The sequence below is a fragment of the Penicillium oxalicum genome, chromosome II, assembly GCF_001723175.1.
Source record: "Penicillium oxalicum strain HP7-1 chromosome II, whole genome shotgun sequence".
In the NCBI taxonomy this organism is placed as follows: Eukaryota; Fungi; Ascomycota; class Eurotiomycetes; order Eurotiales; family Aspergillaceae; genus Penicillium; species Penicillium oxalicum.
In genome coordinates this window covers 4187782-4211860 of record NC_064651.1, presented here as the reverse complement: position 1 = coordinate 4211860, position 24079 = coordinate 4187782, and the positions used below count along the sequence as shown (strand labels likewise).

General features: G+C 52.8%; 10 protein-coding genes across 10 annotated transcripts; 2 read left to right on the top strand and 8 right to left on the bottom strand.

Moving 5' to 3' along the window:
• Nucleotides 1-678: 678 nt before the first annotated feature.
• Nucleotides 679-2146, bottom strand: POX_b03321 (6-methylsalicylic acid decarboxylase atA; the record flags this gene model as incomplete). Its single annotated transcript, XM_050112219.1, has 2 exons — nucleotides 679-1122; nucleotides 1283-2146. 2 exons carry the CDS (start codon nucleotides 2144-2146, stop codon nucleotides 679-681), a joined length of 1308 nt encoding a protein of 435 aa, XP_049972565.1.
• A 671-nt stretch (nucleotides 2147-2817) lies between these two features.
• Nucleotides 2818-4044, bottom strand: POX_b03320 (uncharacterized protein; the record flags this gene model as incomplete). Its single annotated transcript, XM_050112218.1, has 1 exon — nucleotides 2818-4044. One exon carries the CDS (start codon nucleotides 4042-4044, stop codon nucleotides 2818-2820), a length of 1227 nt encoding a protein of 408 aa, XP_049972564.1.
• A 1026-nt stretch (nucleotides 4045-5070) lies between these two features.
• POX_b03319 (uncharacterized protein) lies at nucleotides 5071-6747 on the bottom strand (the record flags this gene model as incomplete). Its single annotated transcript, XM_050112217.1, has 1 exon — nucleotides 5071-6747. The coding sequence occupies one exon, from the start codon at nucleotides 6745-6747 to the stop codon at nucleotides 5071-5073; it is 1677 nt and encodes a 558-aa protein (XP_049972563.1).
• A 3161-nt stretch (nucleotides 6748-9908) lies between these two features.
• Nucleotides 9909-10684, top strand: POX_b03318 (uncharacterized protein; the record flags this gene model as incomplete). The annotated part of the gene is made up of 2 exons (XM_050112216.1): nucleotides 9909-10132; nucleotides 10354-10684. The coding sequence occupies 2 exons, from the start codon at nucleotides 9909-9911 to the stop codon at nucleotides 10682-10684; spliced, it is 555 nt and encodes a 184-aa protein (XP_049972562.1).
• Nucleotides 10685-10953: 269 nt separating this feature from the next.
• POX_b03317 (DNA polymerase alpha-associated DNA helicase A) lies at nucleotides 10954-15246 on the bottom strand (the record flags this gene model as incomplete). Its single annotated transcript, XM_050112215.1, has 4 exons — nucleotides 10954-12517; nucleotides 12614-12646; nucleotides 12730-13597; nucleotides 13875-15246. 4 exons carry the CDS (start codon nucleotides 15244-15246, stop codon nucleotides 10954-10956), a joined length of 3837 nt encoding a protein of 1278 aa, XP_049972561.1.
• A 470-nt stretch (nucleotides 15247-15716) lies between these two features.
• On the top strand, nucleotides 15717-16327 carry POX_b03316 (Ubiquitin-conjugating enzyme E2 pex4; the record flags this gene model as incomplete). Its single annotated transcript, XM_050112214.1, has 2 exons — nucleotides 15717-15879; nucleotides 15990-16327. The coding sequence occupies 2 exons, from the start codon at nucleotides 15717-15719 to the stop codon at nucleotides 16325-16327; spliced, it is 501 nt and encodes a 166-aa protein (XP_049972560.1).
• A 601-nt stretch (nucleotides 16328-16928) lies between these two features.
• POX_b03315 (uncharacterized protein) lies at nucleotides 16929-17897 on the bottom strand (the record flags this gene model as incomplete). Its single annotated transcript, XM_050112213.1, has 1 exon — nucleotides 16929-17897. The coding sequence occupies one exon, from the start codon at nucleotides 17895-17897 to the stop codon at nucleotides 16929-16931; it is 969 nt and encodes a 322-aa protein (XP_049972559.1).
• Nucleotides 17898-19284: 1387 nt separating this feature from the next.
• Nucleotides 19285-19479, bottom strand: POX_b03314 (uncharacterized protein; the record flags this gene model as incomplete). The annotated part of the gene is made up of 2 exons (XM_050112212.1): nucleotides 19285-19292; nucleotides 19365-19479. 2 exons carry the CDS (start codon nucleotides 19477-19479, stop codon nucleotides 19285-19287), a joined length of 123 nt encoding a protein of 40 aa, XP_049972558.1.
• Nucleotides 19480-20753: 1274 nt separating this feature from the next.
• Nucleotides 20754-21877, bottom strand: POX_b03313 (N-acetyl-6-hydroxytryptophan oxidase ivoB; the record flags this gene model as incomplete). The annotated part of the gene is made up of 3 exons (XM_050112211.1): nucleotides 20754-21462; nucleotides 21559-21681; nucleotides 21756-21877. 3 exons carry the CDS (start codon nucleotides 21875-21877, stop codon nucleotides 20754-20756), a joined length of 954 nt encoding a protein of 317 aa, XP_049972557.1.
• A 1446-nt stretch (nucleotides 21878-23323) lies between these two features.
• Nucleotides 23324-23923, bottom strand: POX_b03312 (uncharacterized protein; the record flags this gene model as incomplete). The annotated part of the gene is made up of 1 exon (XM_050112210.1): nucleotides 23324-23923. One exon carries the CDS (start codon nucleotides 23921-23923, stop codon nucleotides 23324-23326), a length of 600 nt encoding a protein of 199 aa, XP_049972556.1.
• Nucleotides 23924-24079: the final 156 nt, after the last annotated feature.

Sequence of the window (24079 nt, the reverse complement as noted above, 5' to 3'; positions counted from 1 at the left end):
AAGGGCTAAGATTCTTTTCCGGCCTTATATGTAGCTCGAGGGGCCGTCGCGGCTAATACCTTAGTATGGAGATTATCATATGCCAGTCACTGCAAATTATACCTTGTGGATAAATAAACATTCATCCAGTACAAAGTAGTACACCTGGTTGAAGTACCACCTCCACCATAATGACAGAGTAGGAAGATGCATTTTTCTCCAAGTGCTTCCTATTTCCATCAGAGGAGAGGAGGGGGTGAAATCCATCCAAAGCGGGGTCAAGGTTCATGATTGCTGCTGAAGGGGGGAAGGAAAAAATTGAATTTGTTGGTCTGGTTTCAGATGATCTGCCATCTGCATGAATGACTGTTTTGGGAAATAGCCATGGGTGAATAAGGATGTGATGCCCGGGTGAGCGGACAAATCTGACCAGGTCGCTTTTTTGCCTTGAGGTTAGTTCCTTTTCTTTTGTCCAAAACCAAAAAACCCCCCAAAAAAAGAAAAAGAAAAGAAAGACGGATACGTGAATTGGGGTAAGAGAGAGAGAGTCGTCCGAGTCGTTGATCGGTTCCGAATGGGCATCTACCTTGAATGCTTTGATTTCACAAATGAACCGAGATACTCCGTCCATGTCCTACAAAGTAGATGAAATAAACAACTGGCGACAGATTCGACTACCTAGTCAACCTGCAAAGGCTATCACCTCTCCACTAATGCTTCTAAATGACTATACATCATTCGCCTGGCCCGCTCGGCTTGCTCGGGAATATCCAAATCCCACAGCCAGCGAAATCGCGATTGAAATGCTTCTCTGAGCTTTTCCGCGTCATTCCCCACGCCGTCCAGACACAAGCACAAGAGATCGGCACCCGTTTTACTGCTGCTCACAACTTCTTGAGTGCGGGGACGACGGACCTCGTCGTAGGCTTGGAAAGCAGCGATCACATCTCGACTGGTCCGCACGCGATCATCGCTCAGAAGCTCAGCCAGGACGTGCGCATCTTCAATGGCCTGCCCGGCCCCGGCGCCCTGATGAGGCGTGGATGCATGGGCGGCGTCTCCTAAGATGGCGACGTGGGAGCGACAAAATGTGGAAATGGGGGGATTGTCAAAAAGCGCCCATTGGGAGGCATCGGGCATGTGCTAGAAAGATGAAAGTTTTAGCATGAGATCTTGTGTATGCAAGAAGTAAAGCTTGAAGAAGAGAAGAATACAAAGCAGAAGGAAAGAAATAGTGGGAGGAGGAGGAGGAGGAGGAGGAGGAGGAGGGAAAGACCGTGGCCTAACGAATGCATCTCAGTACCTCAATCAACGACCGCACGTATCGGCCCATATTGTTCGTATCCTGGCGCATTATCTCTTTAGTCACCGGCTTCACCCATGTCTCATGGTCCCAACCCTCGCTCAGTACATAAATGCCCACGTTGACCTTGTGCGCTCTCATGATTGGATATGAGATCCCATAGGCTCCATCACCGATGTAGATAGTCGACACTCTGGCACGGTGATCGCCGACCGCTTCAACCATCGTCTCCATATCCAACACAGCACGGTAGCAGTACATTCCACTGTACCGCGGTTGCGTGTGTCCCGACTCCTCGGGCAACATGGATTCCTTGACTCGAGATTTGATCCCATCACATCCCACAACCACATCGGCCTGGACAGACGATCCATCATCAAAGACCAGTTGAGCTCCCCGATCTGTCTCCAAATAATGATCCAGCCGTTTCCCGAAATGCACAATCTCCGTGGGAATCAAGCCCACGAGCGCATCCAGGAATTGAGCTCGTCGGAGTGTCGTCTGTCCCGAGGGTAAGGCTTTCAGATTGGTCAATACCTCGCCTTCCTGGCCGCCACTCGCCCAGACAATTTCAAACCAGGTCTGACGATACTCCTCATATCCAGGACTATCTGCGTGCGTGGTCACCAGAGCGTCGTAGATCTCCCGAATCTGCGGATCAATCAGGGGCATGGCGCGGTGAGCGGCTGGACCAATGGACAGGCCCAATCCGATCTCTGAAAATGCGCTGGCTGCCTCGTAGATCTGAACGGGGACTTTGCGCCGCAGCAGACCAACTGCGAGAGCGAGTCCACCGATTCCACCGCCGACTATCGTCACGGTGAACTCCTTGGCGGCATCTGATGTGGCGGTGGTAGTACTCATAGGGAGGATCAGTAGTTGGTTGGATACGCAAGGTTGTACTCAGGCCCGTTGCGCAAGATGAGGCTAGGGGGGAGGTTCCAGTAGGACTTTGTTTTTTTCCAATTCTAAATGGAGATTGTACGACTGGAGGGACACAATTCCTTTCCTAAGCGGAGTATTGCCCCTCTCCGCACGAGGCAGCTTGCTGAAGCGTAGTCCCGCTGTGATATGACATGCGTCAGTCCAATCATCGTAGAATGCTGCTGGTGCGAGGGGCAGAGTTGAATCGGTGCCAAAGTACGATGCATCGGTCATGCACGAGACTTCAATGGCTAGCCGAGCAAACCGGTGGAGTCTGCATGAACGAGGCTGGCTGTATGAAGTCCAGGATATGTCACGCCGTGTGAAAGCTCGGGGAGAAAAAAAAAGCATAACCTCAAGCACCCGTGGACACGTCAGTATCTCAGAGAATAATAAAACGGAGATTCAGAGATGGGTAACATTAGGTAGGTGATAATGATCAAAAGGACCTTCACCGACGGACATGGTGGGAGCTCAGAGGAGCAGGAGAGCATGACATAACGCCAGGTGACTACCCGCTGGCTGTCCCTTGACTCGGTTGTTTCTCTCTGTCCATTATTTACACTATCAAAGTCAACACATTCGCCTCGAAAGTTTGACAATCTGTCTGTTTAGTAAAAGTCATTCAATGGGCTGTCGGTGCCTGTCCAGTAGCAATCGTCGGATCCGCAGTTCGAGTCGCAGTCAATGTGATGATCTTCATTAAATCGTCGAAAGGTTCGCACCTTCCGCTCATCCAAGTCATCCTGCCAGCTCGCGTACCAATCCAGGAATTCCGGAATAGAGTCCCAGCGCGCTTTGCGGCCATTGATCACGGGTGCGGCAGGAGCAGGAGGGTTTGCCAGCATCAGGTCAGCGCTGTAGATGATCACTCGCCATCCCCACTCTGTGATATTGGCAGCGTCTGGAATCGACTGGTCTTCCTCTGGGTGCGGTAGATAATTCACGTCTTTCCGACAGTAGACATATCCACTGCACCACATTTCATGCCCCGCTTCTGCTCGGTATGAGACGCCAGTCGCAAAGCCGGCTCTGATTTCCAGGTCATCGGGCGCCAAGACGTTTGCGAGGTATTGAAATGCTTCCACGTCGTGCTTCACAGGGTGGCACAAATACTGCTCTTTCAGGTATTCCTCCAGATTGTCGCGAAGACATCTGGCTTCCTCGTCTGGATCCTGAGAGCCGTCGCTCACGCGAACGTACCAGTCGCCAGGAATGAAGTGTGGAATATAGGAAAAGCGATAGTCATTGTCCACAACACCACGTGCATGCGTCAAGAACAAGGCGAGCTCGGTACAGGGAGGAATGATGATCGATTCCTCCTCCTCATGCTCTCGACAATTCGGGTTGAAACAGTTGTCATGATTATCGGATTGAAACTGGCACAATCGCTGCAATGTGTCCAGAAAGACCTGCTGCCTCTGCTTTGTCTGTAGAAGAGGTGGGAGCAAGACCCCGTCGATGGCCTCGTCAATCCCGAGACCTTTTTCGATTGTCGAGATGTCGAGGTCTTTGAAAAGAGTATTTGCCGGAATCAGCACAGAGCCCTGTCGTGGTGAGGTATTCGCATCCTCCCAAGCGATGTTAGGGTATCTATAATGGTGGACAAGATATTTGAACTTTTCTTGCTCTGTGGCTAGACCTTTGCGCTCGATCTCATCGATTCGGTCCTTGAGAAAATTCTCATTGGCAGTGGCCATCTTGACACGGAATCGATCAATGGCTTGGCGCATGGCTTCATCTGCTGGGTCTCTATCTCTTGCATCCTCGCCACTGACTTGGCATGAAGCTGAATCAGAGTTTGACTCGGACACTGTGGGGGAAGCAGGAATTGTCATGTCGTGATTACGAGATAAAGGTGTCGTGCTTAAGATGAAAGACGAGAGATCAGCGGAGAGAAATCAGAAACAGAACCTGTTCTTAAATCACACCTTCTCGACAGACCCTTCAAAAATCACATTACAGCTCTCACACGGTCACCCACTACTTCTGACCTTCTCTCACTTGATCAGGCAGCAGACGGTCTTCATTCCCAGTACACAAAGACTACTGGACTCGGGCACAGTATAGACGCCTGTAGCTAGCGGGCCGTGCGCGCCCCAAGCTTCTCCTGGCATCCTCTAAGCTCGCCAAGAAACAGAAAAATTAGGCAGAGCCCCAGCACTGCAGCCTGGCCCAAGTCATCGGCTCCACACAGTTGGAGTGGAGAACTAGACCGTCTTTTGGTCGGAGAGAGAAAAGAAAAACAATTGTCACGATGGCTGTCAATTCAACAAAGACAAAAGAAGAGAGAAAGCAAGAGACACGTGGTCAAACATTCAAGTCCCCGTTCGTTACATTCTGACCTCGCATGCATCAGCGCGCTTCACGGGAGGCTCGATTAGCATCCATATGGAATGAAACCACCCGCCATGCCCACGAAGTATTTACAGTGTTAGGTTGGGACATCTCTACCTTTAAGTATTTTATTTTTTCGCGGTCACCCTCGAATGCTCGGCAGTAGGTCCATATATGCACTGCAAAGTATAACATGGCCTCTGTAGTAGAAATCGACTTGAAACGCATTACTCGGGTTTCTTCTAGCTTTCAAGGTATGCACAAAACTAGCTCGGCCATGGATGCAGTATCATCACGTATTACAGGGGAATCTTATCCGCTCAATTCGCTCAAACAAAACATCAAAAGAGCTTGTATGAGAAAGCTGCCTCCATATCGATCTAGTCTTAGAAATTGGGTTCAATGCTCTGCAGAGACCTGCACTTTGGGAATTGGAAAGAAAAAAGAGAAACGGGCAAAGGATATCAAGCGAGACGCCAAAACACAAAGAAAAAGAAAACAGAAGAACACCAGGTCTCACGTTGACTTCAAATCATTGCCGTCGTGACAAGACGCTTCCCGGGCGGTCCAAGTTTCAGTTCCGGGCCCCTGCCCTTGTCTCGATCCCTTTCCCGCTCCCATTTCGGTGGGCCATATGGATCATAGTCCGACTCCGTCTCAAAGGCGTTGTTCATAATTTTGTCGTCTTGAAAATGTCCGGGAGAATCGCATTCTGATCCATCGAGCGCGCGTCGGAACCGAAGAAACTCCTGCGAGTCGACCTTTTGGATGGGATACATGGTGCCTCCCAGCTCCATTGACTGCAATGCTGCGCGTTGCATCTGACGAATCTCCTTCTTGAGATTCAACACCTGGCCCTCTAGGTTTCGACGGGCGGTCTGCTCACGGCGGAGCAAGGTGACCAGAGCGCTGTACTGTTCGATCGAAATGCCACTGAAATCGCCAGGGGCCGTGGCAGATCCGTTGGGGCGGGGCGGCAAGGTTTTGTCCGTGGCTGCACGAACCGTACTGGTGCTGCTGGGCCGGTGATCCGGACCCGGGGGTCTCGTCTTTTGAGGAGTTTGCTCGTCACGGTCACTGGTGCTCGAGTGTGACGCCTTGTTCCGGACTTGTGGAAACGAATTTTGTTTGCGGCGAGCCGAGCTCCGTTCGCCGTCTCGGCCGGGGGATCGGTCGACCACTGGGGTCGAAGACGCCGAGGAAGATTGCATACGTGCTATGGCAAACTCAAGGTCAATCATTTTCACCTCGATTGTGTTCAGCCGCTGTTCAACAGTGAGGCTATCATCCTGTTGCATCGCTCGCACGAGGTTCGCCATGTCGGGGAGAAGGCTGACACGATCTGGACGCATGTCGGGTCCAGGGGACGATGGACCGTCGGAAGTTCTCGTCTGACTGGTGACGGTGGTGCCGGTGGAGGGGCGACGGATATGTTGATCGTCTGCGGAATTCTCTTCTCTGGGAGAACGGGAGTTTGAAGCTGGCGTCATTTGAGGAAAGGATGTAGTCCGTGACGCCCACGAGGGAGAGGGCTTCTGCGGGTCACGAGGCAGGGGGTGGGAGGAATCGATGCTCCGCGACCGCCGTCGGGTTTTCAGCGTGCGCTGATGGCTTTTCCGTCCCGAGATAGTCGACTGGTCCTCTTGTGGATCCGATACGGCAGACATCACGCCGTAGCGAGACTCCTCATCCTCCGAGAAGATCACGCTGGGTAAGGTGGCCCGGCGCGGGCGTGGGGCTAAGCCCGCGGGAACGAGGGAGCTGCTCCCGAGACTGGTGGGGGAGAGACAGCTGCTGGTGGCAATTTGCAGGTTGGCCTCTGATAACGGACTGCTGCATTTGGATGGCGGGGGAGACGGTGCCGCCAAAAAGGATTTGCCCACGATGGGCTCGGGCAATCTGATCGAGGGGGGAAAACGAGTCTCGCCGGGAGTTCCTTCCACCCCGTCCGTCTGGCTTTGCCTCTTCCGATTGAAGATTTTGCGCATGACTGTTTTCAGGGTACTTCCCGTCCGGCGGTGCGTGATGGGGGCCTGTGATGATTGGATAGGTGGGAGTGCTGTATCGAACGGATTCACATCGAGTGAGAACGCCGGAGAAGGGGATGCCGAGTGCTCGCCCGGAGGAGAAAGTGATGGTAATCTTGTACTGTAGTTTGACTCGCTGCCGGCACTGTTGATAGAGCGAGGGGGAGTCCGGGACATTCTGGGGCGAAGGGAATCCTCGGAGACGATCAAGAATTGTTCCGGGCAGGAGCAGGTGATGGCCGAAACTGTTTAAACTGGGGGAAGATATGTGATGTTCATTACAATAACCGACTCGTTCCGGCCGAAAGGGGGTAAATGTTGCGGAATGAGGAAAGTGTCGAAGCAGAGTTTCAAGGTACACTCAATGCTAGATCGGAGAAGCGAATGTGGAGAAATGATAGTTCAAGGCTCCCGGATAAGTCTGGTCCAAGTACTCGAGGGTGTGACGATACAAGGGGAGTTATAGTCGGAACCGCACAGCGGGATTGTTCTGGTCGAGGCTAATCAAGAAGCCAATGGGTTTCAAATCAAAGTCGTGGATGGAAGATAGAGAGCTGTCCAGCAGAGAGAGAGAGAGAGTCAGTCTCCCGACGGAGTGGCCCTGCAAACGAACGAGATGAGTAGCGCTGACCGAGTCTAAATCGAGGTGACACATCATCATCAGACAACGAGAGACTGGGGAGATGGTAACGACAGGATGGCGTTTGCACGCCTGGACACCGTGCAAACGGAACTGGCAAACGTGCGACAAGTGCGCAACAGTAGTCCCGGCTGATGAAGTGAATGTTTTACGAAAAAGAAAGACGGTGAGTGAAGACAGAGACCGTCGAGTGATCAAGGAACAAGAGGAAAAGGGAAAGTCCAAAAAAAAAGAGCACGAATGGGAATGTATAGCTCCGGGCAGAAAGAAAAGGAGAAAACGAAGAGACAGCAGACCTGCCAAAAGAGCGTGAGGGGAGGATGAAAAGGGAGGGGAATCTCGTGCAGCTTTTTTGGAGAGGTGGAGATCCGTTTCGGAGTGTCGCCCTGGAGGGCTTCGCAGGTGACTCCGGGGAGTACGTCGCCAGTAAGGCATCGCTGATTCTGGGCGGGACTGTGTGGAGCCTGGCTGGTCCCAGCTAGTGCCGTGAAATACAAATCAGAGTCACACCACATCCACCATCTCTCAAATATTGTGCATTTCTATCGTGATTTGCGGTTGTCGGACGGCAGAGCTTCCGGCTCCAGTGCAGCTGGTCCAACCCCCTAGTTTCTGTTCCAGACTCACAGCTCACGCCGAGCAACTACACAACAGGAGCGCGGGATCATGACCATGCGCGCGCATCCTGGCTGACCTGCTGAAGATCAGTTCATTAGCCGACGGTGCTTTTCTTTGCGGCCAGCAATCAGGTGGAGATGTCCACTTTCCCATGACTAGCGAGAGCTCCAGACTAAGACCAATTCCGAGAATTACTCAGGGATTCTCATTATCTCCAGATTGGTTGCTCGGTCGGGATTATCTTTTTTTTTGTCTTTCTAGGAGGGAGGAAGGTTTATTCTTACTTCGATCGGGTTGCTTCTTCAGTCTGCTTTTTAGGGCCGCCACAGCCGAGTCGCAAAAAAGACCATTCTTGCGTGTTCACCAATTAATGAGAACGAACGCGGACCTGATACCAAGAATCAGTGGGAGATGGGGCTCAGGAGGAGGAATACATGGACCAGTGCAAGCAACTTCCACGATGGAGGTGCAATACGCAAGGAGACATGGCCCGAACTTGCATCAACGAGTCGTTCCAGATTACGGACGGGGAAACCTGCGGAACAGGAGGGTTGAATCGACGATCTCGTCATGACTCGGGAGTCGCAGCTCACCGTGGGTCATCCTGACCCACCACATCGTGAGATGCCTGGGCGGTGCGGGATACGCGGCGAAGTGCTGCCGGTATTTCTGACCCCCAACTGGGCCGGTACCGGTGTATGGAGTCATGGACCCTTCGTCTGTGTATACTCCATAGATGTGTTGGATTCCATGAGCCCGGATGCCGATGCAGATACGGTCAACAACTGAACCAGTGTGGCAGTAGATCTAGTAGAGGAAGCGGCACGCAATGCCCTCATCAAGGGACTACGACAGGATGGAACGAAGAAGAACAGCGTAAAGACCCTGAATGCAAGATAAGAGGAGCCACGGGTCAAGCTTAGTCCCGGAACCCTCCAGGGAAAAGGATCCTAGCCGGGCCGCCACCAATTCTAACCTTGTCTCCCCCGTACGGACAAGACCTCAATAGGCCTGCCCATAGGGCTGGCAACAGCGATGAGCGACTGAGAAGAGCCGTAATTTCTCCGGGAAAAACCGAGAGTCGCATTCAGTCTGCGTGAATGGAAACTCTCACACGAGGATGTATTGGAAAGTCGATACTCATGGCAGCATGCACACTGTGTACAAGACCGAGTCTGCTGACGTGGTCCAGCAGGACTCTGCCGCGCACTACCGCAGGTCCCGTTACGTTCCAGCAGTCCTCCCGCCAAGTAGCGCTGCCCCATTGAATGAGACGGTGTACTGGGATGTCCCTCCGAAGGGATGCAAGGATCGTGGAAGCCGCCGAGGAGCTTGTCCAGCGTCGACGAGGATCGAAGGATTCCCGCACTAGTTCAGGGGTTCGGTCAAATCATGGTCGCTCCACCGGTGGTGCCCATCCACCCGCACTTGTTGATTCGCCAACCCAACTGGAAGGGGGCAGGACCCGAGTCGTGAGCCTTGGGCCGTGCCGTTCGGAGAGAACCCAGCTGGAGGTCCACGAGCCGAGACCTCAGTGGAGTCGCGACCGAAAAGGAGTGGCCGTTTCAAATTGCTTCTAATTCCAGGCGTTTTTTTCCAGAAAATGCCCCCAGCCGCTCCACGTCCCGCGTCATTCCGTGTGCAAAGGGGAATTGATAACGATAGAGAATTCCTCGTCCCAGGAAGGTCTCCCCTGTGGGCGTGAGTCGTGTCAGGGCTACTCCTCATCGCTCGCCCGCCTCGTGGATCACAATGCTCGAGTGTTGATCCGACGGTCATCTATACAACACCACGGAAACCTGCACAGTTAGTATGAGGCCCCTGTGGGATCCGAAGATAAGATCACAGTCCGTGCCGAGAACCACCCTTTTTGTGCGGTCGGTTCTCAAAATTTCAAGCGCCAAGCGTGAAGCTTCTCTCATCTTGCGGGGATGCCCTCTCGATTTGGGTTCCTGAAACACCCATGCCAGCGCTGTACTGCATGACATGGCAGCACGGGTACGTGACGCTGCGCAATTCCCAGAAGGGTCCCAAGTCCCCCGGGGAATTTGCGTTCAGACGCGTCTGTGCTCAAGCCTGAATGAGAAACAATAGACTTTGTGTGACCGTGGAAGAGTCCTGCGGTGCGTTGGCCCCAGAGGGTCAGGGTATCATCATCTTCACTGGCAAGCGCCGCCTGTCCGCCATGTGTCTGGCTCTGACTCTGCCCACGTTCGTTACATTGGCTGGACAAGTCCTGCTGGGCACTGATCCCGTCATCTCTAAACCTCCGTCACCTTGTCAACAAAAACGGGTGATCGACAGGTACAGGCGCCGGCTTGCTTATTCACCCAGACCCTTCGTCACGGATGGACCCTGATGCCGTCGGGCTATCGACCAAAATGGAAGCTCGGCACAAAAATGAGCTGCGGAACATGGCCGGCCCCCCCCTCATCGCGTCTGCCCGTTCAGGCTAACTGGAGTATCTCGCTCGAATAGCGCGCATCCAAGGACACTCCACTTTGGCTGTGAGATCTAACCTCAAGCACTGCGGCCTCGGTGGTCAATGGCTGTATACTTTGGAGTTGGGCTACTGGCTTCAATGCGCACGAGCGCAGAAACTACGGTACAAATGGGGTTGGTGGAAACCGCGCACGGGACGAGGCGGTCTCAGATCTGCCGCAGAATGTCGTGCAAAACCCGCCCATCAGCCCCTCCGAAAAGCTGCAGGGACCTCATCGCCGCGTCTCAAATTCAGGACAGGATCCGCTTCGCAAAGATCCGAGTGCCCTACGGACACAATCAGTGACACTCGAAGCGGGGCATGTCATGGAGCTGGAGCTCTGCTGGGTATTGCCCTACTTTGTCTACGGGTAGGATGGTCTCCTCTCACAGAAGATCGCCGGCGTCAGGATATCGCAGATCCGCATGTTCCTCCAGGTATGCCATCCAATGACAGAGGAAATCACTGCCCCTACAATGTGCAGATGATCCAACAGGGTCAGCGGCGAAGCTTTTTATCAAGAAGCGCACAGACAACGCGCCCACTTACCGACTGATGGTCTCCGAGTCTCCACAGATACAAAGATGGCGTCTGGGGCGTGTCATGGCCACTAGGTAGTAGGGTGGCCCTCCGGGGGCCTCCGTTAGCCGTGTTCATCTATCTCAAACCGCGATTGACCAAAATAGGTTGCCGCTGCCAATAGGAATGAAAGATCGCAACAGAGTGAGGGGGTTCCCCAGCACCGCATGGACTCACCGTTCAACCGACGTTTCTCGCCCAGAAACCCGACCTCGTGCTCTGGGTTACTCCGCACGAGACTCACGACCACAGCTTCCTTCTCGCGACCTTGGAAGCCGTCAACGCTACCCAGTTCCAGACCGGGGTATTTTTCGCGCAGCATCTGTGATAGAAGGGCCAGTTGGCCATTGTAAGGCGTGATCACGGCAATGTCCTCCGCGCGAACCCCCGCAGTGATCAACGTGTCCACATGGCGGGCAACCACCAGTGCTTCCATCTCGTTGCTTTTACTATCTCCCAGTAAAGCCTCTTTCTTCCCAACATCACTGTCCTCTGTCTTTTCCGGAAAATCACCACCCTGTGTGTCCCAGAAGACGAGTGGCTCCTGGGTATCATCGGTGTCTTGGATTTCGTACGGAAGGTCTGCCAGCAATCGATCCTTGACCGCATCAGCGGCGATTAGCTTAGCCTCGTAGAGTTCATCCGAAGGAAAGCGCATGATCATTTCGTGCATTCGATATTGAGTCGTCAGCATCCGCTTGATCCCCGGCCCGTGTAGCGCCAACAGGCGATCGAAGAGGGTCCGCTCCAGCGAGGCCCCACGTAGGATCTCTTTGTGGTCAACATTTGCCGGATCCCCCTTCCCCAAGGCTTTATTGTCTTGTTCTCTGGCATTCACCTTGGCGGATTTGACCGTCGGAGGCAACTGCAAGTGGTCGCCCGCGAGGACTACCTTGTCTGCGGATAGCAGGGAGATCCAGCACTGCGCCTCAAGAGCTTGACTGGCCTCATCGATGATCACGACGTCGAATTTCTGATTCTTCAATTGATGACCTCCGGCACCGTGAAGGGTTGCCACGACCACGCTGCTCTCACGCACGAGATTCTCGACGCACTTGGATTCGCGCTCGCGATATTCCTTCCGTAGCAGCTTCAGATCATCGTAGATAGCCCGACGTTCGCGCCCCGTCCTTGTCTTCCGAATACTTGATTGCTTTTCATCCATCTCTTTTCGAACGTCTTTGACAATACTAGCCGCGTCCGAAGTTTGGGTGAGAACTTCTAGAGAATGCTCCATCACCGAGGGGAGAAGGCGAGCCGGATGGCCGATTCGGACCACGGGCACTTTTCGTGGAGCGAGACGCTCGACAATGTTATCCACCGATATATTCGAGGGCCCGCACACGAGGATTCTCTTTTTTCGCTGAATCATCTGCATGATGAGTTCAATGAGGGTATGGGTCTTGCCGGTACCTGGCGGACCGTGAATCAGAGCAATATCCTTGGCGGCCAGAGCGAATCGAATCGCATCCTTTTGCGAATCGTTCAAAGACGAGTCAGTGAATTCGACTTCTCCAACGCTTTCATAGTCTGGTTGTAAAGGGGTCGTATGGCCGAAAGCAACCCGCATAAAATGTGAATGGTCCGCTTCAGTCATCTTGACCATCTTGTCCATCGTCTGCCTCATTCTGATTCGATCGATTAGTCCCGGTCCCGTAATATCTAGACACACACATACACACACACACAAAAAAAAAGGGCCAGCAACTGATCTCCCAACTTACCGTCTATAAGTGACATCATTCGCAAGCTTGATCCTACAAAAACGACTGGAGTCAATAATCCGAGACTGACCACGCCCTCCTATCAGCCCAATTCCCCGGTCTGGACTCTCACTCACGCCCAAAGCTTCTTCCCCCACAACTCTTCAATAGCCTCATCCTCCTCCTTGGACCGTCCACCCCCACCTCTCTGCCCAAACGCTATCCAAATAGCCTTATCACTCACTCTGGTCACCACCCCCTCCGGACCACCCTTCTCTCCATCTTTCCCCTTCTCCTTGTCCTTACCCGCTTTCTTCGCCGATCCACCAGACACATCGTTCACGCGAACAACATCTCCCACTCGAATTCCATGCGATCCCAATCGCGGCTGACCGTCCGAGGTCCGTGAATCCCCACCACCACCGTCCGACGTCTTCCCGCCTGTCGAAGCAATTGCCGGATCAGGCGTGAATTCACCCACCGCACGACCGCCCAGACCCGTCCGGCACGACGAGAGCACCAAACCAGTCAGCGCGTAGCCTGTTGCTTGGAGAGTTCGTCGTGTCGAGGGGACACAGACGCCGCGGTGGATGCGAGCGAAGAGGATGCGACTTCTGCTTCGTGCTCGTGGAGCAAGAGCTGGAGCTGGGTCTCGGCGAATGCGGAGATGGAAATGGGGGTTGGAGCGGGGGCCATGGGGGGCCGGATTTTCGAAAGGGCGTGAGGCGTCGGAAAGTAAATGGTCGATTTGTGGGTTTATGGTGGTAGGGATGTAGAGTGGTGCGTTTTTGAGGGGGCGTGTTGTGTTGTGAGGGGGAAAATACAAAATATGGAGCTGTATGAATGGGATTTGCTGAAATGACGCGCGCGCTCGGGGATAAAAAGTTGGGCGGTCTATCCCCGCCGCGGGGAAACCGAGGATTGGAGGGGGTCCACACCTATTCCAGTGATGGTGGATGGAGGAGCTCTTGTCGGGCAAGTGGAAGACCTTAATTGATGTTGCAACTAAGTATTAGCAGGTTGCAGCAGATGATCTCAATTTTCCATTGTTCAAGTAGGATCTTGTTGACCGAGTCCTTCGTACTCGAAAACAGCAGAATATGGCTCCCTGGAACATGAAGATCAAAATGAATATATAAGTGGAGGATCATATCGTTACACAGAATGTCTCTATAATACATGACTGGAAAATATTATGGAACAGCCACGCCACCACCACCTCCTCGCCCAAAGACTCAAGGTAATGTCTCGACTTTAATCTTTGGCTCATCAAGCAACGGACTCAATTTCAACCCCACCTCCTGCTTGACCGGACTCAGCCCCTTGATCTCGCTCTTGCAAAGCCTGGTCCCTGCCAGATAACACTCTCCACATCTCCTCTTCACCGGTTGACAAGCCGTTTGACCGAGTCCCACAAGCAGCTTGTTGATTTCATGCCACTTCTCCTTGGGTAACCAGGACTGGAGCGCAATTCTCGTCTCCTCGGGCGTCTTGGTCTTATGCCATCCCCATAGATTCGTGATGCGGTGAACGTGCACGTCAACGCCGATCCCTTCATGCTTGCCCCAAGCGGCACTCATACACAGATAGGCCATTTTGGGCCCAACGCCGGGGAGTCGCATGAGCCCTTCCGGTGTCGAAGGGATGTCACCATTGTATTCGTCGCGGAGGATCAGAGCAGCGGCTTTGATGTATTTGGTTTTGTTATTGTGGAACCCGACCTTGTCAATCAGCGAGTTCAAGTGAGTCGGGGAGACGGCGAGGATATTTTCCAGATTTAAATCACTGTCTTTTTCGGGCACGGAGAGAACGGTGGAGGAGTTGTCAGGGTCGGGCTTGATTTTGACTCGGGTCGGAGATTCCGACTCTTCCTTTTTAACCGTCTTGATCCGATCCGGCTGCTGCTCGTTGCAGAGTTCGGTATGAAGGCGTTGCATTGCGACGGCAGTAACGGTGTCTTTGGTTTGAGATGAAAGCATCAGTGCGATCAGGGTCTGGAACCGACGATCCCGCGGCGATGATGCTCGCCAGTACAGATCTGAACAGCCCATGGTATCCACCGGGGCGGTCGGATTATCCTCGCGCATCTTCTTCACGATATTATAAATTTTCTCCCAGTTCGAAGGCGGCTCAACCACGATTTCTCCATCTGCATCTCGGGTCTTTCGAGCCGGCATACGCCGAGTCTTGGACGGGGCCGCAGATTCCTCCTCGGGCTCCTCCTTTTTCACCATCGCCCTTGACTTGCGTCGAGATGTGGAAAGTGACGTGGACGCGGACGTGGACGTGGATGTGGATTGTTCGTCGACCTTTTCTTTCTTCACAATCACCTTGCGAGGCGTGCGGTTCGAGGCTGACGAGACATAAGGAGCGGCATTGGGTTTGCGCCGCTTGGAAGGAGGTGCGAAATCGTCCGCGATGTCTTCAATATCGGCGGTGTGTACAGATGAAAGGGACGACTCATCGTCACTACGCGGAGTCGCGGTCGTCGCTATCGTTTCCAGCTGCTCCGTCTTGACAGTGGCGTCTCCATTGTAGACGAAGCTGCTCAGAGCGCCCGTGGCGAGAGCGGAGCTTCGCGTCTGGCGTCGAGTAGGAGCTGACAAGGCCTGCAGAACCTTGGCCGTATCCTGCGAGGCTCGAGAGGTACGCATCTCGAATCTTTCGAGAGAGGGAGGGGTGTTTTGGGGGAGGGGACAATGTGAGAATTCGAAAAAGGCGTGGAGAATCGAGCGGGTTTCGTTGACTCGGGGAAATTTCACATGTGGACTCGAGGCGTGGATGCGGTCTGGGGCACATGGTCCCGTGCCGATACCCGCAGTCTCGCCCACCGCGCAAAAGCCTCGGCGACGATCTCCGTGGAACACTTCCGTTCTTTAGCCTCTGCCCGACCGAGGCTCTGGGCTGAACTATCTGGACACTCCACACTTTCGACCTCTTCTCCTACCCCGATCCGCGCAGAATACTCATCATTGTGTCTCAAATCATACTGCAAACTCCCTTCCCGCCCTCGTTGTCTCTCTCTCTCTCTCTCTTTCTCTCTCCCTGCCGGACCTCACTGACCGCCACATTCTTCCTCCTACCGCAAGGGCGTCACTCCCCCGTATACACATTCCCAGCCAGCATGGCCAGACCCTCCACCAACACGACGCAGCGTCTCATCCGCGAGCTGAAAGATTACTCCAAGAACCCCAACGAGGCCCTTCTCCACCTCGGCCCCGTCGATGACGAAGATCTTCTCCGCTGGGAAGCCGTGCTAAAGGGCGTCAACGGGACACCCTATGAAGGTACGTACGCTATGCTCGCGACACAGATGCGCCGGGAGGGGGACAAACCACCAGCCCCAATACCCCCAGCTCAAGAAGATCTAATGATTGATCTTCCCATTGACACCCAGGTGGCCTGTGGCATCTTCGAATCGCAATCCCACCAAATTATCCCCTTGCACCACCGACCATCCACTTCACCACGCGGATATCTCATCCAAACATCTCTTTTACGACGGGGGAGATCTGTCTGACCCTCTTGACGACTGAGCACTGGAGTCCGGTCTACACGCTCTCCTCCACACTGACTGCGATTCACCAGCTTTTGACTGATCCACAGCCTGACTCGCCGTTGAATGTGGATGTGGCGGCGCTGCTTCGCGACGGCGATTTGCCGGCATGGGAGAGTGTAGTGCGATACTGGACGGGGGAGGAAAGGTGGCAGGGTGGCGCGTTGACAGGACGGTGAAAGTCTGGCGCAGGTCACGGGGCCAACACAGTTCTACATATTTGATAGGGGAGGAAATGTGACCCCGGAGAACATGGCCAGTAAACCTCGGCGCTTGGCAGGGCGCATAAAGACCATTTCGGTCTATGCTGATGCCAGCCATTGACCTAGGATGGAATCATACGCGAGTAATTACAAAGACAGAAACAGGTTGGCCAATGAGGACTACCAGCGGATGGATCAAGGAGGGTCAGAAACGATAAACGATGGATCGATTGTCTAGACTTGCGAAAGCACTCGCCCAATCACATGAGATGTGACACGACCCCAGAAAAAAAAGACCAATGCGCATGTGCCTACCGAGTAGAGCAACAGTAATGACTCAGGTTGACCAATGTCCCACCCCAAGCCCATGTCGCAACGCCGTAAACCGAGTGAAATTAGAAAAGGAGAGACATGAGTAGGTTTCGTAAAGATCGTAAGCGGACGACACAAGGATCGCCATGGAAAGAGAACGCTGCAGAGAACTAATAATGCAAGATGCAATATAGGGAATAAAGACAAATTAACAATTCTTTTCTCGGGGCAAAGGGGGATTCACAAGATAGACGAGAGCACCCCGTTAGAGCGCCATGGCAGCCATGATCGCACCCCAGACCATGGCCATCACTTCCCACGATCGGTTGGCAGTGTTCATGACGGCAGCTCCGGTAGTCTGCAGGCCAGGCGCGGCGCCCGCCTTGGTGGCCGACTGGGCTGACGCGCCCGTCGGGCGGACGTGGACAATGGCGGTCGAAGTCAGCGTGGTCAGGCTACCATCGGGCTTCGTGGAAGTGCTCTTGAAGGTCGTCGTGAAGGAACTGTCCGTGGTTTCTGAAGAGGTGGATGAGGAGGACGGGGGGCGGCTGGTGGTCGTGGAGAGGGTCGACTGTGTCGTACTGCTGGCCGAGGTGGTAGGAAGCACCTCTTCAGATGACGACGTGGAAGGCTCTGGCGACTTGGTCGACGTGGTGGGCAGAGGTGCCTGTGTTGTGGGAGCCTGGCTGGAGGTGGAGCTTGACGTGGTTGAGGTCGAGCTCGAAGTCGTCTCAGCCTTGGTCGTGGTCGGTTCCACAATCGGAGTGGGCTCAGAGGTCGTGGGAGCGACCACCGTGGTAGGTTGGGCAGTCGTCACGGGGGCGAGGCTGGTGGTCGGCGCCTCGGTGGGTGCTATGCTCGTGGTGATGGGCACGGGTGAGGTGACGGGATCCGGAGAGGTCGTGGGCTCTTGGGATGTCACGGTCACCGGAGATGCGGTCGAGTTGCCGTCTCGCTTGGCCAAGCTCACCAAGGTTGCGATTCTCTCGTCCTCCCGTTGCATGACTTCGGCGGCACTCATGTCAGTCTCGAATATGCCGTGCTGGAATCGACGAGACAGGACGTGCAGCGCCTCATGAAAGGAAGTGGCATTGATGCTCGCCAAGGCGTCCTGGAGTGACTGAGACTCATGGTGCATGGCACGGTCTGTCACCCGGGGGTTGGCCGCCAGCGCAAGCGACCAGAGGGAGAGAGACACCATGAGACATTGGAGCAGCTGGTTGCGAAACATCATGACGAGATGTATTGAGCGCCTCTGACGTGATGAGTGATCGATTCCGTTCACGCCTTACTGAACACTGGGTGAGGACACGTCGGTGCTGGATTGATGACAATCAAGGGGGATGACTGTAGTAGAGGGTAGATGGAAGTTGGAGAAGAGCGTGTTGTTTGAAGGGTTAATTTGAAGATCGGTGGCGAAAAGGGAAAAATGCTGAGAGGGGGAGAGAGGAATCGGGTGCAGGACGGTGGATACACGAGAAGAACAGGCAGGAACGACAGACGCCGAGAGGGAAACGGGCATGAATTAAAGGCACAGAGGTACCCGATAACGAATCTCGGCCAGAAGAAAAGAAAAAAAATGGCCGGTTTCTTGGAGCAGCCGGATGAGGCAATTTGATGGAGCTTGACAGGTTTCCCGGTTTTTAGTTTTTCGGTTTTCGGAGCCGACCACAATGGAACTGAAACAAACAACAAGGATGACGCTATAGAACGACAACAGATCATCAACTAGACATCCTCCTCGCCGATATGGATACTGGAAAGCCCTACCGAACAGTTGCCTTTCCATGGTTCAAAACACAATACTGTTCACCTGGAAACTTTCCTTGAGAAACTTGGATCCGCAACAGGTACCCAATGTGCGGATACTTTTGTCGCCGGCCCATCCAATGGCTCCAGCTCGCGATTGAATCCAGGGAGCCATAGTCAAAAAAAAAAGAAAAAGAAAACATCAACAATAACAACCCACTTGGCCCATCCTACATTCACGCCATTTTCCCCAAAACTGCTCTTGGTGACGATATTATGATCGAGGAAAATTGACTGCGGTTATATTCAGCCATTCTTACGTGCAATTGTACAAGATCCCTCAGCTCGGCAGTCCATTGACTCCCCAACTGATGAAGCTGTCAGCGACCACAGAGAGGCTTGCCAAGGCAGACTAGGCCGAGAAAGCTCGCCGGATCTCTCGGTGAGGCTGGATCTTTACATCGTCAGGATTCGTCAAAAGGAGAGATCGGTGGCCGCGTCAAGTGGAGAAGAATCTTCTGCGCCACGCTCCGGATGAGCCTGTAGGAAGCCGAGGACGTTGGGCCATCCTGCATGTCTTTGTCTCTAATTGGATCTCTCGAGCCAGCCGCGATAGCTTACACAGATAGCTATTGCAGGGGGGAGGATCTATTCGGCAGCCTTCAGGTCTGCTTCTGCAGAGCCATTTTCAGAGATCTAACGGCTTATTTTTGGAATTTGCCGGGGGATGGTTTTGCATGCCATTGAAAATTCTCGGCGGACTCTTTAGGGCGTGCGCTCCGGGCACCCAGCCACAAGGCATCCATGGTAGGCACCCGAGTGTTTCCTTCGCGTCGGTCCTCATCAGGTCATGGTTCCGAGTAGGTGATTCTTCAAGTTCCTATGGATCGAAGCAGGTCAGCCTCTATTCTATGGGCCTGAAAAAGGCACATCAATCATCATTGTTACCTACCTTCAGCTTCCAAGTTTCCTACCGGGTCGGTACCTTGCCTGGTTGCAAACGATCGGAAGATGACAACCGCCAGTGGCAGCGTCCAGAGTCGTTGTTGCTGACACCAATTCCACATTGTAGCCTCGATTGCATGCCTGCGCTTTGGTCTTCTGAAGGTTGGCATGTGTGCTTTACGTAGCCTGTTCCCCCAATTGCTTTCGATCTATTGGTTTGGTCTCACTTTGACGAGGCTGAAAATAGCTGGGTCCACTCCGAATCGGCATCATGTTCGGTTCATCGGAGTCATGTTGTCATACGTGAAACTCTACGGCAGCTCCAATCGGGCAGTACAGAATGTACCTGGTAAACAGGAACCACTACACGCCGAGCCAGGCAAAATAGGACCGTAAACTATGGAACAGCCCAAGGTCACATTTGATCCACGACACCGCCGAGCCAACAAAGCAGACCGATTGGAAAACAGGAATAACTTTTTTTTTTCTACGAGTGGGTCCAGGGTGGGATGCTGATTCAAAGTGTTTGTGGCGAAGTTGCAGCTGCAGTCATCTTGTTCTTTTTTTATGCACCTCATCCACCGAGGTTATTGCTGTGCAGATATAGTTTCCAGTTGATGAGCTGTAGTCACTTTTAAACTGCCCACTGTAGGTGGACGGAGAAGCTCATTGAGCCTTCACTGTTCGTGGGGTTTCTACTCGTAGATTCTACATGTCTACCCACACCGACCGAGAAAAATCGATCAATCCTGGAGGCGATACGTGATTTAACATGGTTAATATGGCTTCAGAGTGCCAATGCTACAAGTGCAAGCTTGACGCCAACGCATATCTAAGCCTCCCGACTTCCTCTTTTAAGTACTTCCACGGAGGCATCCACCTCGGGCCAATTAAATGTGTTCTCACGCCTCGTGTGTCTTACATCCCCGCTCAATGCCAACTACTCATTCGAACCAGATACCACGCCATTGGTCAGCTCAAGTAATTATGAAGACTGTCTTACATGCGACTTGTAGTGGTCTCCTTCTACTAGTGGTCTCCTTCTACTAGTGGTCTCCTGATTATCGATGTAGTGTTCTGCACGTAGCTACTGCCACCACTTGCATTAATACAGTCAAATCCAATGTAGAATCTTCTGGTTAAAAATAACCGGGGCTTCCACCGAGAGCAAGCAGCTATCTCCATATCAATCTTGTAGATCGGTCGTCCGTATAACAGCGTTCACGACTTCCGCTCTCCGAGTCCAGTCAGGTCCTCCTTCAACAGAGGCCTTTTGATGATGATTAAAAATTAGATCCTTTCCAATCTGTAGTAATCTCCACGACATGGCCCTTTCTCACTGACCAGCACTGGCCCTGCACGATGCCCACGCCAAACCCCCCGTCACTCAATTGCATCAAGTATAGCCGTAACAAAACCCTCCCCTCAGCGGACTCATCACCTCTCCCACCCGCTTCTTCTCATCCAGGATTCCAAATTCCATCTCCATCATAAGCGTGACGGGCTCCGCCCACGACGGGTTCAAGATTCGATTCGTCCCGTGAATCGCATACCGCCGACGTGCCTCGTCCTCGGCCTGCCACCTGGCCCACAGTCGATCAATCATCGCATGGTGAAGCATAAACGCCGGATCCTGCGGTGAAGAGAATAGATCTTGCATGGTCGATCCGAGACTGAAATGTCCGCCGCCATGGAGACCGAGCACTCCATTGGGCGTGGCGGGCCAATGATCCATCGTCATTTGGAAATCGGCAATGTTCGTGGTAGCCAGGAGACGGGAGACGTGGAGGTCGCTGGTAAATTGAGACGAGATGAAGTTGTTGAGGCTTCGGTTGAGGCATCTGGGGTTGAAGTCAAACCGAGGGGCGGGGATTTGGCTCAGCGAGAGGAGGGATCGGGGAAAAGGGCCCAGATTGATGATCATGTCCTTGAATGGACCGTGTTGGACACATCCGCCTCCTGAGCCGCGGGAGAAGGTCAATCCTCCGCCGGAGATGTCTTCTTCGTCAGGGTTGTATGCCCCGTCGCCGGAGAGCGAGGTGTTGCTGCCGTCGAAGAGAGGGCTTTCGTGCAGTCTTCCTGCCCAGAGAGGCCAATTCCAATAGCTGGAATCGAAAAGGTTATTAGTGACGCATGACATGGATTAAAAAAGTAATCATAGACAAATTGGACATCAAGCAGGTCATTGGGAAAACTCTTACGGAAGATGTCCTCGATAGTGGCATTCATTTTGAAGAGCGCGTTCAAACAGCCAAAGGAAGTGTCTGTGCCATGGGAGAAGGAGTCCGCTATAATGGGTGTGGAGAGTGTAATTGATATGCGTTCTATCTAGAAAAAAACACCGTCAGTTTTCACATGGAAAGTCACATATCCTCTAGATTAAGGCAGGGCTTCGTACGCGACAAAATCGTCGAATCGCCTTCGAACACCAGGGTAGCTGCCCACTGCGGTCAACTTGGCAGGGAGATCGATTAGACATTTGACAGCTTCTGTGTAATGGATTCTCTCCGTCGGAGCCATTTCACTCCTAAAAACATTGGCCAGGTACATTAGAAAAAGAGTACCTGATAAGAACACTGCTCAAGAGCTGGTCCTTAGGACTCACCATTCTCTTCGAATGCCAACTCCATTTTTGCTGCAAGGATATGTTTGGGGCACACTAAATGCGAAACAACAAGACCGGAGCGATAAGAGAATCAAAACCACGCGAGCGAACAAAGCTTGCGAATTGTGGGAACCAAGTCTCATCTTGCCATGCACCCATGTACAGCAACTGATTTGCTCGGGGGAATTGTCAAAGTTTGTCCATGTGTGGGGTGCATTTTGATGGCTGGAATGAGTTTATATGTTGAGCCAGTCAACCTTGGACAAGTTCGGCGTGCTATGGGTTGAAGTGTAGGCCCAGGCATGTGATCACATAGCCAAGCGATGCAATGGTTGTATCTCTGCGACAGTCGATCATGCCCGAGTCGCATTGGAAATTAGTTGTTCTTTGCTGGCATCAACCCCCGTTCTTGGCGCACAGGTGCAACGTGAAGAATGTGATCGCTTATTTGCAAGAGAGCCGTGGGAGCGGCGATAGCGATTGACTGATTATGGACCCCCGCTCAAGAACATCTCATCAAGATGGACCGGTGTCATGCTTCAAGCTCCGATGGGGTTTTGTGACACGCTCAAGATGGTCTCCGTCCTGACAACAGCCGACTTTACGTGACATGCAATGTTTTCCTTGGAGAAAGATTATGCTAGGAACACCACAAGCCTGTTGATTATCTGGCTCATGTATTTCACCCGAACGATGGTAAAAAATATTACTTCTAGTTTCAAGGGAGCAAACGTACGTCCAGACCTCGTGGTTGAAAAGCCCTCATTGGTGGCATCGATGATTGACACACTCAAGGCTCAGGTCCCTCCGCATCAATGTTACTTGTATCTTGAGAGCCACGCTCACCTGGACCCTTTTGGACATAAATGCTCACACCCAAATACACTTCCGACTCACATGAAGTGAGATTCAGTGAGTCCGTATTGAAAATTCTCTCATACCTGGCCTTGAGGATATGATGGGCGGTGTTTCACTTTGTCAATGTACATAGCCTGATAGAACGCAATTTTTAAAATGACGAGCGTCTCTAACGTGGAGATGTTGTCTTGAGATAAGTTGATCATTCTTGGTCATGAAGAGAATGGCTATTTCTTTTCTTATCCTTCTTTTCGCAGTACCAAGAAATATCTCCATATTGGACAGTTAGAAATAATGCTCTTGAATATAAATTACCTACAAGTCCCCGTAGTGAACAGCTGCGAAAACTTTGGGAGCTTCAACTTACTGTTTTCCGCAACCGGTGAACGCTAGCTCGACAAGTATATGAATATGAGCCTATCACCCTATTGGTAGCTGGGAGATACACCGGTCAAAAACGTGCCACGGAGGATTCATCAACATCCTCGGTCAAATTGCCCACTCTATTCCCATTTTCTCTCATACACCCCGACCCATTGCCCCCACTGGACTACTTTCCCCTCAATCTCCTTCGCCACCTCCTCGGCAGTAGGCAAAGCACTCATTCGAGACAAATCCAGGCTCTCATTCAGCGCAATCAGGGTGTAAAAGTACCGATGCGGACCGTGGCCCAGCAATGGTCGCGGGGGAGTATAAATATTTCCCCGGCGATTTTTGCCATATCTGAAACCACCCTTCAACTCATTCTCCTTGCCGGTCGGTTCAAAGTCAAGGTTGGTAACTCCCGTGGTATCACGCGAGATACCATAGTACACGCCGTGAATGATTGGTGATGGCAGTGGCGCATCGGGGTCCTCGCTGATCATCAGATACTCTTTGGCTTCGGGAGTCGCCATCGGCCAGCTCAGAGTTGGAAAGTGGCCTGCACCATCGGCCGTCAGATGAGAGGGCATGTGTGATCCAGTCGGACCGACTTCGGTGCATTCGATTGAGATATCTGGCTGGGGTATTTGAGCAAAAGCCGGCCCTTTGGTGAAGAGCCGTGCATCACGCCCCTTGGCATTAGCGAAGATGCGGCTGATTCCGTATTCGACGTAATTCATCTGAAGTGTGTGAGCAAAAAAAGTGTCACTGCATTCGGAGCTTGGTGACAGGACTCAGAGCTTCAGGCCTTGGCAGGGTCAGCAGAGTAGAGAGATCAAGCTTGGATTGAGTGGGTCGATTTCTCTTGGCTTCGGTGCAGGCACGATATTGGAACG